Source organism: Camellia sinensis, chromosome 9 (genome assembly GCF_055761805.1).
Source record: "Camellia sinensis isolate YWXY chromosome 9, ASM5576180v1, whole genome shotgun sequence".
In the NCBI taxonomy this organism is placed as follows: domain Eukaryota; kingdom Viridiplantae; phylum Streptophyta; class Magnoliopsida; order Ericales; family Theaceae; genus Camellia; species Camellia sinensis.
The window spans coordinates 177,817,537-177,837,462 of NC_138969.1; the positions used below are offsets into that span (position 1 = coordinate 177,817,537).

General features: G+C 36.7%; 1 protein-coding gene across 1 annotated transcript; it reads left to right on the top strand.

Moving 5' to 3' along the window:
- Positions 1-450: 450 nt before the first annotated feature.
- On the top strand, positions 451-8,964 carry LOC114294295 (uncharacterized). Its single transcript, XM_082889595.1, has 5 exons — positions 451-617; positions 5,203-7,479; positions 7,577-7,882; positions 7,973-8,060; positions 8,167-8,964. Exons 1-5 carry the CDS (start codon positions 451-453, stop codon positions 8,962-8,964), a joined length of 3,636 nt encoding a protein of 1,211 aa, XP_082745721.1.
- Positions 8,965-19,926: the final 10,962 nt, after the last annotated feature.

The following is a 19,926-nucleotide window of genomic DNA, read 5'->3' on the forward strand; positions in this document are numbered from 1 at the left end:
ATTCTTCAGGCTTACTCAGATTCTGATTGGGCTGGTAACTCTTATGACCGACGATCTACCACTGGATATTGTGTTTTCCTTGGATCCAATTTGATCTCTTGGTCTGCTAAAAAGCAACCAACAGTAGCCCGCCCTTCTACTGAGGCGGAATATCGTGCTTTGGCCCAAACAGCAGCAGAGCTTAGTTGGCTTACTATGCTCCTATCTGATCTTCACATCACAGTCCCTTCTCCTACGCTTTGGTGTGATAATATATCTGCTATTTCCCTTTCATCTAATCCTGTGTTCCATGCTCGTACAAAGCATATAGAGGTTGATTATCATTATGTTCGAGAGAGAGTCACTACTAAGCAGCTCAATATTCTTCACATTTCCACTTCTGATCAACTCGCCGATATTTTCACTAAACCCCTTTCTCCTTAGCGGTTTCAGTACCTACAGTCCAAGCTTATGGTTCTCCAAGCTCCCCTAAGCTTGAGGGGGCATGATAAGCTACATCAGTCCAAGCCAGATCAAACTCAGTCCAAGCCAGATCAAACAGATCAGTCACCAAAGACAGCATCAAAGACAGAGTCACACCAGCCACAGCAGTTCAAGCCTCAGCTACAGGACAACAGGTTATCCAAGCCATCTGTTAAGAACACTCAAGAGCTGAGCGCGTGTATAAAATTGAGACAGTTATCATCCACTTGTGGTGGTTAGAATAAATCTGTTAGGCTGTTATCTAAACTTAACTATAGTTAGTTAGTTAGGATATTGAGTTAGATAGTTGTAATTTCTGTATAAAAGAAAGCTGCAGTTGTATGTGTTGATTTATTGGAATAAGAATCTGATATTTTCTAAATCCTTTTAATAAGTTACATATATATTATATTTTTAAAAATAAAATTATAAACGTACTGAATTCAGTGAGTAAATCTCAACAGATTCAGTGATAATTTTTCATCAAAAGCATTACCGGCATTATTAATTGGACTAAATTGGTACAAGATTTAAAATTAATAAAGATCAAATTTGAGTCAATTAAAATATAGGAACCGAAATGATATAATGAGCAAAATGTAGAGACCACTAATATAATTTTGTCCTATAAAATATGTATCATTACATTTTCATTGTAATATCTCTTTAGTCGTTTCATTTTAAATTATTACAATCAACTCTTTATTCTTAAAATAAAATTAAAATATCACCATGGTTTTTGGTGTGGAATTGTGGATACGATTTTATTTGACAAGTACGAAAGATATGTTTTTAGTCTACAGATTAGTATTCACTACAAGAAAAAACACCTTTAGTGACCACCTATTTTTAGTTGGTCACAAAAAGTATGGTAATCTGCCACCAAAATTTATTTTGGTCACGGATGATGGTGTTTTAGTGACCAACATTTTTTTGGTGGCTAATAGTTAAGTATTTGTGACCAAATACAAAATGTGGTCGCCAAAAGTGATGGCGGGAGCGTGAAATAAAAAGGGCGGGACATCAATCTTTTGGCCACCAGTAGATTTTGGTCACAAAAAGGAAAAATGATACACACTACGTCGTTTTGAAATTCTTAAATAAAAAATATGTTTCTGAGCCTTGATCTTCCCTCATTGTTGCCCTCTTCCTTCCCTCATTGTTGCCCTCTTCCTTAATAAAAAAAAGTTTCCTGTTTCCTTGAGCTTCCGATCGGTTCATCAAACCCTACCCACCATCTCCTCACTTCGTCCCCTGGGTTTGCCGCTCTTCATCTTCGCCTCCACCTTGTACTTACTAGGTTAGTGTCTCTCTCTCTCTCTCTCAATCTCTCTCTCTGTTCATGTATATATATATATATATATAATCGATCGATTGACCATTCTTTTTCATCGTTGCAACTCCTCACTTCCGATCTGTTCATGTCTATATCTATGTCTATGTCTATATCTATATCTCTATTATTTGAGTTTCATATATACTTGCTGATTTTTTTTTTTTAATCTCTATCATTTGATTTTCATACATAGAATTTCTGATTGATTTGTAATCGATCTGTGCTTCTCTCTCATTTTTCTTTGATTTTCATACTTTCTTTTTTTTTCTGAAAATTTTCTTCTCTGTTTGTTATTTTTTTCTTTTTTCTTTTTGAAACAATTTTAATTTTTGAGTTAATTACACTTTTCACCTTCTAGTTTGATCTAAATTTTACTTTAGTTCCTATAATTTCAATTTGAACAATTTGGTCTCTATATTTTAAATTTAGCTTCAATTTGGTCCTTTTGTCTTAATTGGAGGTTTTAACAATTTTAGAATACTTGTCAACTTTTTAATGTTTCAGTTTGGTTGTTCCATCTAAATTAGATGTTAAAATTAACAAATTTGAGACCCTTGCTAATTTTTTATTTTTTCAATTTGACTCTTCTCTTCCATCTAAATTGAAAGTTAAAATTAATAGTTTTGGGACACTTGTTAATTTTCTAAGGTGTATACGTAGACAAAATTAACAAAAATTTAGATAGGAGAACCGAACTAGACTTAAATTATAGAGAACAAATTATTCAAATTAAAACAATAGAGGAGACTAAAGTAAAATTTGGGTAAAACTGCAGCGTAAAAAGTGTAATTAACCCTTAATTTTTTAGAAAGGATAAAGAATTTATTTGACGAATTATTTTTAAAAAACACCTATGATATTCATTTTTTAAGAAGCACAAAAAAGTTAGGAAAGCAAATTTTGTACAAAAATAAAAATGATAAGAAAATAATGGAGTTTTTTGAAATTATTTTTGTTATTTTTTTTATTCCAAAAATATGAAAAACAAAAACAAAATAAATGAAAACACTGCCAAACAAACTCGAATTATTGGTGGGAATTTTCCCTTACTCTATATGTCGTAACACCTACTACCAGATGGGGCAGTGGTCGATTATACCTAAAATTGGTTATAATCAATAACTTAGGTAATTAGTTTAAATCCAACTATTGAAAATAGAGAGGTGTGAACCATTTGATCATAAGTCTGTAATCAATATTTTTATAGAAAACACCCAAATAAATAGTATTTAATTTTGATTTGACAATTTACTATAAACTCGTTCTAAACTCGACTTGTTACCTATTCTTTCTTTCCAGCTAATTGAGAACTTTGCATTCTATAAGATGTGACTTACATTTCAAAAACAAGTGATAAGGATTGCCCCCACAATCAATTGTAGGTTGTGTTGATCATAAATTTTTTTATAGAAATTTAAAAATATAGAGAAAAAATTTCGCTTATATTTTATTTATATTTTCTCACGTTTTTTTTTTTTCCTCTCCCAAATTTTTACTCAAATTTATAATTCAAACACAATTATTGTTATTATTATTTTGATCTTGGAACTGTAGGAAGCTAGCTGTGTGCATGCAAATTCTAGGTAAGGATATGAAGTACGGACAATGACATTTCGTTGTAAACATATGGGAATTTTAGGTGAGTATAATTGACAATTAAGAGTATGGAGGGACAGATAACTCATTTTATAAGTGCTCAAAATGCAGTGTTGCATTCATATTAAAGGAAGTCTCAAACAATTATTTCACTATATACATATAGGAATTTTAGGCGAGGATGTGAGCAATGACATTTTATTATAACCGATGATCAAGAGTTACTCTAGGGACATATTAGTCTTATTTATAGAAGTCCACTGAATACAGTGTTGCATTCATACTGGAGTAGTGATCAATCTTTGAAAAAAAGTACTACCCAAGTAGTGCTTGTGACAAATTCCAAAGATTTTCCCTGAACCCAAACATGTGCAAGTGAATTTAAAAAAAGAAAAAAGAAAAGAAAAAAAAGTAGATGAATAGAGAAGGAGAAGATTACAGTATCTATCAAGAACCTAAGTATAGTGTTTGTGAGAAATTCCAAATATTTTCCTTGAACCCAAACACATGCAGGTGTTCTCAGGAAAATATTAAAGATATATGTGATGAGATATCTTCACCTGTATAAGATTTTATTTTATTTTATTTTGTTTTGGGTGGGAAGTTTAGAAAAACCATCATCTCTAGTTGAACAAACAAACACTAGGAGAAACTGAAAGAAATATAGTACCCCATGGTAGTTAGGCCAATGAATCTATAGTAGGAAATCAAAGTCAAAAACTTGAAAAAGCTTATCTCACTTACCTAATTGTTGTTATTAATTTGATTTCCACCAAACATCATATATCATCATTTAATCCGCTCATCAAAATGCAACATTAATCTTTTAACAATTTAATAATTAGATGTTTTTAATTTATTTAACTTATTCTTACCTCCTATGTTGTAAAAAAAAATTATCAGTTCGATAATTTCTTTAAAAAAAAAAGAAGCAAATAATCCTATAAATTGTACACAACAAATAATTTATTTGACAAGTCTATAAGATGAAGATATGGTTCATTCAATATATCTGTACACTTTATTAAAAAGCATTCCCACCATTCCTTTCTTATGTATATATTGGATATTCTGTTTTCTCTCTCCCTATTGGATATCCATAGTGTTGGTCCTAGGTGATCCTTTTTGCACTATAAAAATGTTTTAAGATGTCTCTGTTTTAAAATGTTTTAAACAAATATTTTAGTTTGGTATTTGATTTATTAGACTGATTAATTTAAAGAATCAAGGTCATGGATCCCATTTGTGTGGATCTCTTTTCTATTGGCAACTATTTCCCATTGGGCAGTGGCGAAATCTTCAATAACTAGATCGCGGGAAATAAATCTGTCAAATCTGTCAAATATATGATGCAGATGAGCATTCATTATGACTTTAATTGTATTAGGTGGTGATGCAGATGATAGAATGATGATGCCCTTAAAATTTTAATCTGTAAAATATTTTTTCTTTTTTTAAAGTAGAAAATATTATTTTTTCAGTTAATATAATTTGGTTCTTTGTGTTGTAGCAGCAGCTTCATGCTGCAGCAGCAACTTCCTGTTGGTTCTTAATATTTTTTTTCTTCTTTTCTTGGCAGCAGCAGTAGTGTTCAATATTATGCTTATTGAATACTAAAACAACCATAATGGAATCAATAACTATTATAGTTGAATAATATAGGAAGGAATGTGAGATTTGATGCTTGCCTAAAGCGTATAAATAACTTTTTCACCTTATAACAAAATTAACCTCCAAAATAGGAATAAAATTCATTTTTAGTTAATTGGTTTTTGCTTTATTCACCTAACATAATCTTCACTTTGTAGGTCACCAAATATGGACAAGAGTTGGATGTCAATTAGGAATAGATTGAGTTCGGAGTATAGAGAAGGGGTTAAGTCATTTCTCCAATTTGCAATGACAAATGTTGGCGTAGATAATAGAATTCGTTGTCCGTGTATGGATTGCCTAAATTTTGAACATCATACCTTTAAGGATGTGGAATATCATTTGATCCGAAAAGGGATATCACTTTCATACAAGACTTGGGTGCACCATGGGGAAACTGTTTCTATCAATCAACCTCGTGTGTGGAATAATGACAATGACATTGAAGGTGTTGGTGATGAAGGGACAACCAATGAATGCCTTCACGTTGAAGATGAATTGTATGATATGTTAGATGACTGTCACATGGCGCATATTTTTGATGATGATGAAGAGGGTGAGCAGAATGATAATGAGCAAAGAGAAGATGGACGAAACTTTGATAAATTGTTAGAGGATGCTCGTCGTCCATTATACCTTGGCTGTCAGAAGTTTACTTTGTTATCATTTGTCGTTAAGATGCTTCATATAAAAGTTTTAAACAAGTGGAGCAATAAGTCTTTTGACATGTTGTTAGGCGTATTGAAAGACCTTTTACCAGAAAGTGATCAAAAGGTTCCATGGACCCTTTATGAAGCGAAGAAATTTTTACGTGATTTGGGTTTAGGATATGTGCCTATTCATGCATGTAAGTATGATTGTGCTCTTTTTTGGAAGGAAAATGCAAATTTAGAAAATTGTTCGATTTGTAAGGAGCCTAGATACAAAATGAATGATGGCAAAGGTAAGAAGATACCTCATAAAATTTTGAGATATTTTCCGTTGACACCAAGGTTGCAAAGATTATACATGTCGAGAAAAACAGCTGGAGATATGCGATGGCATAAAGAAAAACGTGTTGATGATGGCATCTTAAGGCATCCAGCCGATGGTGAGGCGTGGAAGGATTTTGATAGGCAACATGCTGTGTTTGCCCAAGAACCACGTAATGTGAGGTTAGGGTTGGCCACCGATGGTTTCAACCCTTTTGGAAATTTGAGCAACTCATATAGTATGTGGCCTGTGGTAGTTATGCCTTATAACCTACCACCGTGGAAGTGTATGAAGCAACCATTTTCCATGATGTCATTGCTTATTCTTGGACCGCAAGCACCCGGGAGAGATATTGATGTTTGCTTGAGGCCATTAATTGACGTGTTGAAGGAGTTATGGGAAGATGGTGTAGTTACTTATGATGCCTCAACTGGGGCAAGTTTCCAAATGCATGCAACTGTTATGTGGACTATTAATGACTTCCCTGCATATGGTAACTTATCAGGGTGGAGTACAAAAGGATATTTGGCTTGTCCCAATTGTAATGAGAATGCATCATCACAACGGTTAAGAAGTAAGATAGGATACACTGGTGCTCGCCGATACTTACCTGAAGACCATCCTTGGCGAAGAAGTAAGCTCTTTAATGGTAAGGCAGATGATCGAGCAAGACCTTCGGAGTTGTCAGGGGAACAAATTTTAAATCAATTGGATTCAGGAACATTTAAACCATTTGGGAAGCATCCAAGCAACCAAAAAAGAAAAAGGGATGAAAATACCGTCCTGAATTGGACAAAGAAAAGCATATTTTTCGAATTGCCTTACTGGAAGACACTCAAGTTACGACATAACCTCGATGTTATGCACATAGAGAAGAACATATGTGATAATTTAATTGGGACTTTGTTGAGCATTGATGGAAAGAACAAGGATACGGAAAAAGCACGCATGGATTTAGAGGATATGAAAATTAGGAAGGATTTGCACTTAAAGAGGCGCGCGGATGGGTCCTTTGAAAAGCCCATTGCATTGTTCACATTGTCCCTAAAGGAAAGACAACGTTTTTGTGAGTTCTTAAAATCGATTAGGTATCCTGATGGGTATGCAGCAAACATCTCTATGTGTGTGAGCACAAAGGGCGGCAAGTTATCCGGTTTGAAAAGCCATGATTGCCATGTCCTTATACAACGACTTCTTCCTATTGGAATGCGTGGGTATCTTAACAAGGACATTTTGATTGCATTGTTTGAGTTGGGAAATTACTTTCAACAGTTATGTTCAAAAACAGTGAGGGTGAATGATTTGAAAAAATTACAAGAGAGCATAGTACTCATACTTTCCAAGCTAGAAAAAAATTTTCCACCTGCATTCTTTGATGTGATGGTTCACTTAGCTATTCACTTGCCTTGCAAAGCCATTCTTGGAGGGCCAGTGCAATATCGATGGATGTACCCTATCGAAAGGTATTTTTATGCTCTTTGATGTGAAATTATATTTTTTTAATATTATAGTATACCCATATATATGGTTTATATAATAATTTCCTATTATTTGTTGAAGATTACTCGGGATTTTGAAAGGGTATGTAGCAAATCGAGCTCACCCAGAAGGTTCAATTGCAGAAGCTTACATTGTCAAAGAATGCCTAACTTTTTGCTCTATGTATCTTGGTGGGATTGAAACCGTATTTAACAGAGAGGAAAAAAATGAAGATGGTGGTGATGTTGGCTCAGCGCATTCAGTTTTTTCACAAAAAGTCCGTACTTTTGGGCTCACTCAAAGGGCAGTTGACATGTCTGAGAATGAAAGAAAAGTGGCTCATTGGTTTATCTTGTATAATAGTCCTGAAATTGATGAATATCTAGAGTATGTTCTCATTTAGTTAAGTCTATGCAAAATGCTTTTCATTATGATCACACTCAAGTACTAATTATTCACATTTGATTTTTCAAGTAGAGAACACAAGAATCAGTTACAAAATGCAAATGTACATGACATTACAAGACAACAACAAGAAGAATTTCCTAGGTGGTTCAAAGAGCGGGTAATATATAAGATACATAGATAATATGTAACCTCTCATCATAAACATAATTCACTGTTCGTAGATTGATATTAACATCATGCATCCTTGTCACATGTTCATGTAGATAAATCAATTACGAGCTGAAGGATCATCGAAAGCAACTGATGAGTTATGGTCATTAGCTAATGGTCCTAGTCCAATAGTGAATATTTATTCAGGTTGTATTTGTAATGGCATTCGATTCCACACGAAAGAGCGAGACAACCGTCGTAAAAGTCAAAATAGTGGGTTGGTTGTTCAAGGGGATCATCATGGTATGTCAATTGATTTCTATGGTCAGTTGACTAAAGTTTGGGAAATGACATACATGTTCGGGCATCGAGTTGTGTTATTTCAATGCAAATGGTTTAACACTGGTAGCAACAGAACATTTCGCACTGAAACACATTTGACAACCATTGATGTAAGAAGCCGTTGGTATCAAAATGACCCATTTGTCTTGCCAAGCCAGGTGCAACAAGTTTTTTATGTCAATGATACCAAATTAGGTGAACATTGGAAAGTCGTAGAGCGATTTCAACGTCGAGGAATATGGAATGTGCCGGAGCTTGAGGATGTAGATCCCGATGATAATGAATTGCCTATTCCGAATGATGTGTTCCAGCAGGACGAGACCACTGAAATTGTCCAAATCAGCATTGCAGATTCCATTAGCAACACCTTACGTAGGACTGATATTGCACCTGATATTATTCCAAGTCAAGTGGTTCTGCAATCCAGTACAAGTGTACATGTAGAGGGTCCAAACAGAGATGATTTTATCTGTGATGATAATGATCAACATTCAAATGATCCTAGTGATGATGAAGATGAATTTCATAGTCATAGTAACTCGGATACAGATGATGATATAGAGCCTTGATTGTAATATCCTTTATTTTTTGCATTATCAAGTCATTTTCATTGTAATTCTCTTGATTGTATTGGCATGCACTTGTTAATGAAGACATGTTTAGTTACAACAAGTCTGGAATGTTGTACCTATTGCTTCATTGTGGTCCATTTGGAAACATCGGAATCTGTCTGAATCTGTTTGAAGCTGTGTTTGTTCTACTGTCTCCTCTGTGTGCTGCTGCTGAAGTGCGCTATGTTTTTTTTTCTCTTCTGTTTGGTGATGCTGCTGAATCTGTCTGAATCTGTTTATTAATCTGAATCTGCTGAATCTATTTTGAATCTGCTGGTGTAATGCTGAAATGCGGCTGCTGCTTGAATCTGTTTTTTATGCTTCCTGCTGGTTTCTTCTCTGTTTTCCTGTTGGTTTTCTTCTTGTTGGTTTCTCACCAACGGTTATATTACTAGCGGATGTTTGGGCTAGCTCATTGGCGCCAAGTTTGTTTGGTTTTAATAGCTATGCTCCTGATGTATTTGTGTTCATTATATATAATCTTATTTTGTTTGTTGATAAAAAAAATGAAGACATGTTTAGTGATGATTCAAATTGTAATGAATTTTTTTGTTGATAATTTCTTGACTTGTAATGTGGTTCTAATATTACACTATTAGGTTATCTTATAATTTCATAAATTGTCATGCATTTAAAATTTTTACTTTTGGTTGCTTACAATTCATTTGTTAGATACAAAGACTACACAGATGCCACCTGGGCAAGCCACTAAGAGGAGGTCGACGACCTCAATGTCAGAGGCAAACCTGGTTGAGCTCCCAGCTGCATCTCCTATGGATGCATTTGCAAGTCTATCTCCTGTGGATGCATCTCCATCTTCGCAAACAGTTGATATTGGTAAGTGTTTTCCTCCATGTTTCATGGCCTTTGAGTATGAGGTCAGGTAATAGTAAGCCAATAGAAATGTGTAAGGCCTGTGCTGAAGTTAGCATTTAATTGTTCAAGTTGTTGTACCCTTCGAGTTTAAAATGATGGTGCTTAGAAGGGATAAGTTATGGCAAAAATTTCCTTTTGTGTTTTTAGTGTCACAGTCAAAAAGAACAATTAGAAATAATAAACATAATGAAAGGGGAAAATGTTAATTACAACGAAAAAGAAAATGGTCTCCCACAGTTTCAGCTTCTATTTCTTCTTTTCCTTAATTGGTTGGTTTACATGGTGATGAAGCATGCCATTCTAATTCACTGTCTATTTTTGGTTCCTCAAACAATCTGTGATACATTTATTTTTATGTATAAATAGCAGAGCAATAGCTAACTGGTAGCCTGCCTTGAGATTTGTGATTTGAACTATTTAGAGTAGAAGCCAAACATTGAAAAATAGGAGATGTAAATTATTCCATGTGAAATTATTTTCAGTGTAAATTATATTATATCAAAACAAATGGAGCCTAAAACAGATAGAAATTTCTTTGAAGCAAACATACCTTTGCAATACTCTTCATTGCAGAAAGCAACACTGAAAGCAAAAATAGAGTTTCTAAAGAAAAGGTCTTCAGGCTAAAAAAGTGAAGGAACCAAACTTTTTTTGAACATACACCTCATTGACAATGAGGACCAAAATGCCAACTTTCCAAATTATAGTTGGGAACTGTACCACAAGGCTCATCACTAGAAAAACATATTTAATATTCACAAGTTGTACAAATGTACTGATAGCACTTAGCGAAACATATATTTTGCCTACATATAAACAAAAAGACAAATCTGTCTTCTTTTTTAAGCCTTCATATATCAGTCCATGGAAGTATTGTAAGGACTAGGGTTTCACATTTGTTGATTCTCTTTCATGTATCTATCATTTGTTTTCAATTTTCCAATGAGTAATTAATGGAATCTCTCTGTGCCCAACATCAGCCGTGTGATTGTCTCATTTTCTTAGAGAATGGCAGGTCGATGGAGGCATAAATTTTCACAAATCATCTTTTCACACTGCAAATGATTTAATTGACTTTAATAGTTGAAACTGTAGAATAAATCTGATTTTCGTACATATTATTAGATGATTTAGATGTGACCAATCATCCTGTCCTGTCCTGTTCTAAAGCGACATTACAATAATTTCCTAATTGCTGGATTGTATCAGTTGAAAATTACTAAAGAATAGCCAATTCCATGTACCTGAGCTGATGTTGCATAATTGGTTTTTGGCCTATATATGATGCTGGGCCTTTTGGAGTAGTTGGTTTTACTATTTTTTTTTTCCTCATCGATCAAGCAATCATACAATATTTACAACTTCGAATTATTTGCTGAAAACTAAAGCTGTAACATTCTAGTAGTTGGTTTTGCTTGTGTAAGTTTGCCATGGATTTGACTGGTATGAATCATACTTAGCCCATGTTTGTTTCCAATCTATATCGATGGAAACCAGATGGATTTGTTTTAGGGACGGAGCCAGGATTTTTGATCCCTTGAGGCAAAAAACATGCATCAAATTATGTTCAGTCATCTTATCTTAGACATAGTAATCTTATAATCATGAACATGACATAATAGCAAGCTTGAATAAAGGCATATACATTCCATGATGCTTTAAACTTGAGAGTTCTTAAAATCTACAGCAACCTATATAGCAGCAGCAGCAGCAACCTATATACATTATATGACACATAGTAATCTTCATTCACATATGCTATTTAAAGAGAGTTCTTAAAATCTGCTCTGTATATACAGCAACAGCAACCTATTTAGCAGTAGCCTATAATAGTGTTTCATTTTGTGTTTATAATATAGGTCCATCTGTAAAGCGTGTACAAGGTCCAACTAGGGGTAAGAACAGTAGTAGACTCATCAGCCAACATGGTGGGAAGAAGCTTTTTGTTGGAGTTTCTATTGAGAGGAGGACATTTGTGGGGCTTAATGCCAACAAGGCTGCTAACGAATTGAGGGCACAAATTCGATTGCAAGCCCCATTGCAAGGAACAAAAAATTGGGAGGACGTTCCACCAGTCATTCGAGCAGCTATTGTACAATCCTTGCGGGTAATTTAATTTTTATAGTTGTTGAGATTGAAGTAATTAATATATAAGATGTTTAATTTTCATTTTATGTTTAATTGGGACAGGATAAGTTTGAGATTGAAGGATATGATGAGAGTCCACTTCCACAAGAAATCATTGACACAAAGGCCACACATTTGTTCAAAGGCTGGCGATATCATATGCATGAACATTACAAAGAGTTGGTGAAAGAAGGTACAGATCCTTATAGTAAACCATTTGTTGGGGTGAGGGAAGAAGATTGGAGATACATGATTGATGAAGTGTTTCTTGGTGACACACACAAGGTAATTAACTTAACAGTCATGGATGTTTCTTTTAATTGCACTACAATGAATAACTCAAAGGTCCGAAGTTTCTTTGAAATTCAAATAATATACAATTATATATGAGACAGAGTAAGGAAATTGCAGAGATGGAGGGAAAGATATAGGAACCATGCTTGGATATTGATTTTTAAGTTAATATTTCTATTGCATTGTAGAAACGGTCAACAAGAAATATAGCCAACAGGAAAAAGTTACCCTATAATCACACCATGGGTTCAAGGTCATTTTCAGCAGCAATCTCAATTGAGGTAACATATTTTTTGTTTTAAAACTTATAGTTAATGCTGCAATTTTTTTTATTAACAATATTACTAAGCTTGCATTTTATATGTTTCATGTAGGGAATTGAAACTGGAAAGGAGCCTCACATTGTAGATTTTTTCAAGACCTCACATTGGAGTAAAAAAAAAAAAGATTGGATTGAACCATTTTGTGCGGAGTTATATGTAAGTATACCTTCATTATATTTGTTATTCATAGTCCTATATAATGCTTAACTAGTTAGTGTACTTGTAAAATAGGATAACTGTTGATCCTTTTTTTTTTTTTTCTTTTCTTTTTTTAACACAAACAGGAAAAGATGGACCAACTTCGTGAGGAATCTTCACAACCTGGAGCAACCCCGCAAACACAGGAGGAAATTACTGTTCAAGTCCTTGGGAAGCGTTCAGGGTATTTGAGAGGTTTCGGGGTTGGTCCAAAGCCGTCTTCTGCATTCAATTCTACAACTAGGTCACAAGCACGTGATGCAGAGGTTAAGGGCCTTAAAGAAGAGGTAGCATCACTGAAAGGGATAATTCAATCATATGAAGGACGCTTTGAGCAGTTTGAACACTTTATGAGACAAATGCAGGGCAATGGTAGTGGATACGACTCTTTTGATGAGTAAGTACTATTGCTTTTGATGGTTTGTGAATACTTCTAGGATTTGCTTCAATTTATCAGCTCATAGATCTGATTTTGACAGTTGATCTATGACTGTCGTGTTGGCATCCATTCATATGATGGTCTAATATTGATTTGATTGGTTTCATAGGTTAATTTCATTCGGATTTAGGTACATAGTTGGATGGTTGGGGGACATAGGTTGAGGTGCCTTATTTTCAGTACATGACTTGGTATTAAATTATTGGATTTAGGTACATAGTTACATTTCTATGACTGTCTTGTTAGCTTGTTTGGTTCAAGAGGCTTTATCTTGTTAAAGGCTACTTTATGTAAAGGTAAAGTTAAGAGGTACTATGTGTATAAAGGAGTAGGTGGTGTTTGTAGATGATGGTGTGTTTTTCTAATATTAGTTAATTGGTTTGTGTTGCTTTGGATTGCTGGTTGTTTGTTTTTTTTTTCTCTGTTGGTTTCTCACCAACTATTGAAGCTTGTGTTGGGGAAAGACATGGCTGAGAATCCTCAATGTCCACACACAAATAAATAAATACATTGTATCTCTCCTGAAAATTTGAGAAATTATAATTTACTCTCAATGTTTGGCAAAATTACACTATGTTTTCATAATATTTTGATTCACATTACAGTTGTCCCCACAATGTTGACTTAACAGAATATTCTACTTACAATCTATACATGGATAATAATTCTATTTACATAGTTAGGGATTGAACTAGTGATGGAGGAGATAATACACGAACTGTAAGGATGGTAATAATGTGGTGGTAAGGATGATAATACACGAACTCTTAGGCTGTGCCCAATCTTGCACCGCCTCAGTCTTGGATGTATCAACAGGCACCCCTTCCCTAGAAACGACATGGCCTAAGAATTTGACCTCTTCTAGCCAGAACTCACACTTCCCAAACTTAGCATAAAGCTTATGGGCTCTAAGTAACTCAAGCACCACTCTCAAGTGTTCCTTGTGCTTCTCCTCAGAAGGTGAATAGATAAGAATGTCGTCCACAAAGACGACTACAAAACGATCTAAAAATTCCCGGAATATTCGGTGCATCAAATCCATAAAAACTGCCGGTGCATTGGTGAGCCCAAATGGCATCACCAGAAACTCATAGTGGCCATACCGTGTACGGAATGCCGTCTTCGGAATATCCTCCTCCCTGACTCTCAACTGATGATAACCCGATCTCAAGTCTATCTTCGAGAAACAACGGGAACCCTTCAACTGATCGAACAGATCATCTATACGAGGCATAGGGTACTTATCCTTAACCGTAGCCCAATTTAATTTCCGGTAATCTATACAAAGTCTCAAAGCACCACCTTTCTTTTTAACAAAGAGGGCCGGTGCTCCCCACGGCGAAACACTAGGACGTATAAAGCCCTTATCTAGCAACTCCTGGAGTTGAATCTTCAACTCAACTAACTCGGCTGGGGCAAAACGATAAGGTGCCATAGAAACGGCGCCGTGCCGGGCACTAGGTCAATAGAGAATTCAATCTCTCGATGCGGTGGCAAACCAACAAGATCCTCGGGAAAGACGTCCGAGTACTCACAAACCACCCTTGGCAACACAATCTGAGTCTCATCATCCTCACTAATCGAAAGGTTAGCAAGTAGACCACTAAGCTCACTCCGTCCTCGCGGAACATACCCCAGTGGCAACACATTACCAACCCGGTCCCCCAGAAAATGAAAATACTCTCCGCTCACGGTACAACAAGTGACCCTCTGGCGGTAGCAATCAATAACTGCCCGGTATGACGATAACCAGTCCATACCCAAAATAACATCGAAACCTCTTATAGGCATAACTACAAAGGAAAATGGAATCCTATGGTAATCAACCTCTATATCACAACCTCTAACACCTTGTTTCAAAATCAATTCACCCCCAAGAGGTGACACTACACAAATAGGAGATGCTAACTGTGCTAACTCCAACTCCAAAACAGATGCAAATGCAGCAGACACAAAGAAATGGGATGCACCCGTATCAATCAAAACATTAGCAACCGAGTTGCAAAACAAGAAGGTACCTCTCACAACTGATGGTGCCGGCACAAGATCTTGCGCGGTAACAGCATACATGCGCCCAGACGACCTCTAATCAACCTGCTCACCCCTAGGAGCATAAGATTGCTGCACCGACTGGGACGATGAAGCCCCCTGATTGGCCCTCGAGGCCTGACCCGACTGAGCTGGCTGCTGACCCTGAATCGGCCTCAAACCAGATGCACCAGATGTGCCACCCAACTGCGGGCAATACCTCTTCATATGCCCTGGCTGACCAAACTGATAACACGAGAGTGGCTGGCCTCTACCCTGACTCTGGCTCTAAGATCGAGCCGCAGATGATGCTGCTCTCTGCACTCCTCCCCTCTGAGGACAAACTGGAGACTTGTGGCCCAGCTGGCCACACTTGAAGCAGGTAATGTCTCCCAGACTGCCTTTCCCCGAACTAGCACTCGGCACAGGAAAAGTCGATCTGGAAAAGCTACCCTGAGACTGCTGAGGATTAAAACCCTTCTGTCTCCTACCATCACTCTGACCATCCTAACTCCTCTTGGAGCCCTTCTGTCCTTCCTCCTCCTCCTGCATCATGATTTCCATGTGGACTGCAGCATCAACCATACGCCCATAATCCCGAATCATAGTTCCCCCAACTCTCAGCTTGAGGCCACGCCTCAACTTCTTCTCAAACTCAATACAACGACGTTCCTCAAACGCCACCAACTCAGGTGCAAATCTGGACAAGCTAGTAAATGCAGCCTCAAACTCGGCCACTGAAGAACTCGACTGCTTAAGCTGACAAAACTGGTCTCGCAGCTTCTCCCTGACTGCTGGAGATAAGAACTTCTCCTGGAAAGCATTCACAAAAGCCTCCCACGTACCTCCTAGACGACCCTTAGTAAACTTCCACCACTGACCCGCATCCCCTTTCAACTGGAAAGATGCCAATGTCACTTTTAACCCCTCGTCTTCGATGCCAAGCATCTCAAACGTCTTCGTTGTCTGTTCGAGCCATTCATCTGCCTTAAGCGGCTCTTTAGGATCACCCACAAATTCATCCGGATTAGATCGGAAGAACTCCCTTTTCAGAAAGGAAGGTCCTGCATCTGCAGCAACATCCCGAGCTTGATTCTCAGCTCTGAGAATGCCTACTGACTCCCTGAATGCCCCTGCTATCTCTCGAGCTAAAGCACCTATAGCCTGCTGGCCTACTGGCTCGGCCACATTGGCCTGGCCAATTCCCTCCTGAACTGCTGGAATCTCCTCTGGCACAGGCACCTCCTGCCTAACCGGCCTACCACGCCTACCGCGTCCTCGTCCCCGTCCTGATATCCTAATAAAGGAAACAAAGACATTAGCACATTAATAAATGTGTCGAAGCTAAACACCCACGTCCTAATGCATTGGACAACAATAATTCATTCCACGTAAGCACATAATCACATAAGCACCTACGAATTTCATTCCCGGATAATGATAGTCCCAATGCGTTACTATAGTTCCGGTTGGAAGCAGCAGTGATCAAGTGCCTTTCCAACAAGACTACTAGAAACCGAAGGGTCCAATCAACATCCTAGAAACTACATTCCATACCCACATAATCACATAAATATGTTATCACATAAGCATATAATATTACACTAAGTCTCTATCAAACGAGACGAACCCATTGTGATACTAATCACTTCCCACGTACCCAAAGTATTCAAACCCGGTACGCTCTGATACCAAGTTGTAACGCCCTCAAAAAATAACCCATTAATTATACATATCATCAGCATGCAATGATAGAGAGGAAACATTTCATTGTAATATTCATCAGAGTCTTACTAAATAAAAGCATTACATGTAACCTCAAATTAGATGCCCTTCAGGCTTATATCTTTCCAAGCCAACACTTGGACAACAAAAGTATGAGTTCTAACTCAAATCCAAATAAAGCCCTAGGCTTGAGTGTTTACATGTACTAACAAATAAAAACAAACAACTGAAAAATAGTCTTCAAAATCCAAGTCCCTTCCAAGCTAAGTCCTTGGAGGTAGCTTATCACCTGAACCTGAAAATGATGTTCCCATATAGGGTGAGCCACAGCCCAGTAGAAATATACTAAACCAATTATAGGCATTGATTAAAGCAATAGCATTCAATAGATGGTTAACCAAGATAATCAATTACATCATTATACAGTTTCATGACATTAATGTCTAAGACACGTTTTACTTTTCAACATTATCAATATGACCCAGAACCTGGCCAAACTTACAACAGTGAACTATATATATATCAAATTCACATTCTTCCAATGTCAACACACAAATGAGACTCAAGCTCAAATCAAAACACTTCATACTTCCAGTTTGATACACATTGTAGTGCTGTATTAATAAAAACACTTCAATATAAATAAGCACACATAAAAGTGATGCTAATGGAGTCCATCCCCTATCTCCTCCCAAACAAAATCCGGTTTAGAGGTCCATCCCCTATCTTCCCCTAAACCGTGGAGTACATCCCATATCTCCTCCCACACAAAACAATGTATGTAAACACATAACATATAACACACAATCAATACACATAATGTCTGTATTAATTCAGCAGTCAAAATGAATGACTCAACCAATGTGATTAGTTTCAGTTATCCCTAATCCACATGCAATGTCTACAACAATCACGACTATCCTCCACCGATAGCCCAAAACAGTTATTTCTAGATTTGGAAATAAATATAACAACAATTCAATAGGCGAGTGATTTAAATTATCCAACTACACCATTTAATCAATGAATTCCTCAATTTCATGAAATTAACCAAATTCCCCAATTCCCTTAAATTAATTATACAAATTAATTAATTAATACAACTAGGGTTTTTCCCAAAATTATCAAAGTAACCCCAACATATCAATATACCAAAACTTAGAACAAAACCTATAAAATGGAGTAGGAAATCCCTACCTCGAAGAAAACAACCCAAATGGAGAAGCCAGAGATGAATACCCAAATACCAATGTGCTCCAAATCGCCAAATGTTCAGATTAAATGAAAGCCCTCGACTCCCTCTATCTTTTTAATAAAGCAACAAGGGTAGAAACACACTCTAAATAGATCAAACCTAAGAGAGAAGGTGAGTAGGGAGAGAGAGAAGTCGGACCTAGGGTTTGGAATCAAAAAGAAGATGAAAAAGACTGATCAAAACCCGCTGCTGCGTATATAAACTGGACAGGCTCGCTCGAGCGAATACATGGTCGCTCGAGCGACCAGACACAAGAAAACCTCGCTCGAGCGAAGAAAAGCTCGCTCGAGCCAAGAATGCAATGTTTCAGGTCTGCAACCCTGGAACACGCTCGAGCGACAGAATGCTCGCTCGAGCAAGGAACTCGAAAACATACACCTCTCTCGCTCGAGCGAAGAAAATCTCGCTCGAGCGAATAAGCACTGCCCTCAGGTCTATACCAGACACAATCGCTCGCTCGAGCGAAGAAAATCTGGATCGAGCCAGAAGACACAAAATACAAACCTCGCTCGAGCGACCAAACCCTGGCTCGAGCGACCAACCCAAAAACTGGACAGCAACACTTGGTTTCTAAACCCAACCAACCTGAAACAAACCTGCCCAAAACATCCTAACTCCGAATGAGAAAATAAGGGACAACAACAACAATTATACAATGACAGAATCTATGGAACCTAAGTCCGGATACTATAATCAAATGGGAAAAGACCGGGGTCGCTATAGGGATAAACCGCTCTAGGTAGAAAATCCTATCCACCAGTTTACCAATAATGACAAGGTGAACTCCCTCTTCACGAATGAAGGAGATTGGGACTTGACTTTGTTGAATAATCTGCCTTTGTCTAGTCTTTCAGGTATTCTATCCATTCCCCCTCCAAGAGCAAACCTTGTTCCTGATGTCCCTACCTAGAAAGGAATCTTGGATAGGGAGTTCTCTTCAGCTGATGCTTATGACCTTATGAATGATCAACCTGGTCATGAGGTGGATTGGAATTGGATGTGGAAATTAAAAATCCCTAAAAAACTTTAGAGTTTCTTATGGATTGTGCTCTATAGAAAACTCCTCACTAATAGCTTGCGTTTGAAAAGGGGTTTAACTAATGTTTCTTCTTGTTTTAGTTGTTTGGAAATGGAAGATATGAATCATATTTTCAAGGTTTGTCCGAAAGCTATTGTTACTTGGTCCTCTCTTTTTTGGAAGGAAGTGGTATAGAGATAACTAGAACAAACCTCTGCTAGAATGGATCACATTTAACTTTAAAAAAATGGCTACTACTTATGAACATATCTCTTGAAGTACCTTGTTTGTTGTTTCTCTATAGAAGATTTGGAAAAATCGCAACACCAAATGGTTTAAAAATAGAGATATCACTACACAGGAGAGCTTGAAATTTATATTTGATTTTTCTAGAGACATTCACTTGGCATTTACTATTTCTAGTATTTACTCCAAGTTGTCACCCCCACTAATTAGATGGTTTCCCCCTTTTTTAGGTACTATTAAGTTGAATACAAATCACTACAACAAAAATATTCTATAGTGACGAAAAGTAGTGAAGAAAATAAATTTCGTCACTAAATAAGAATAATTTGTGACAAATTATAAAATTTTGTCATATATAATAAAAAATAAAAATAATAGGTGACGAAATTTA

Coding starts and splice junctions, on each gene's coding strand:
- LOC114294295 (XM_082889595.1), top strand. CDS start 451: ATGGTTCTCCAAGCTCCCCTAAGCTTGAGGGGGCATGATAAGCTACAT. Junction 618..5,202: donor CCTCAGCTACAGGACAACAG/GTTATCCAAGCC, acceptor TTCACTTTGTAG/GTCACCAAATATGGACAAGA. Junction 7,480..7,576: donor TGGATGTACCCTATCGAAAG/GTATTTTTATGC, acceptor TATTTGTTGAAG/ATTACTCGGGATTTTGAAAG.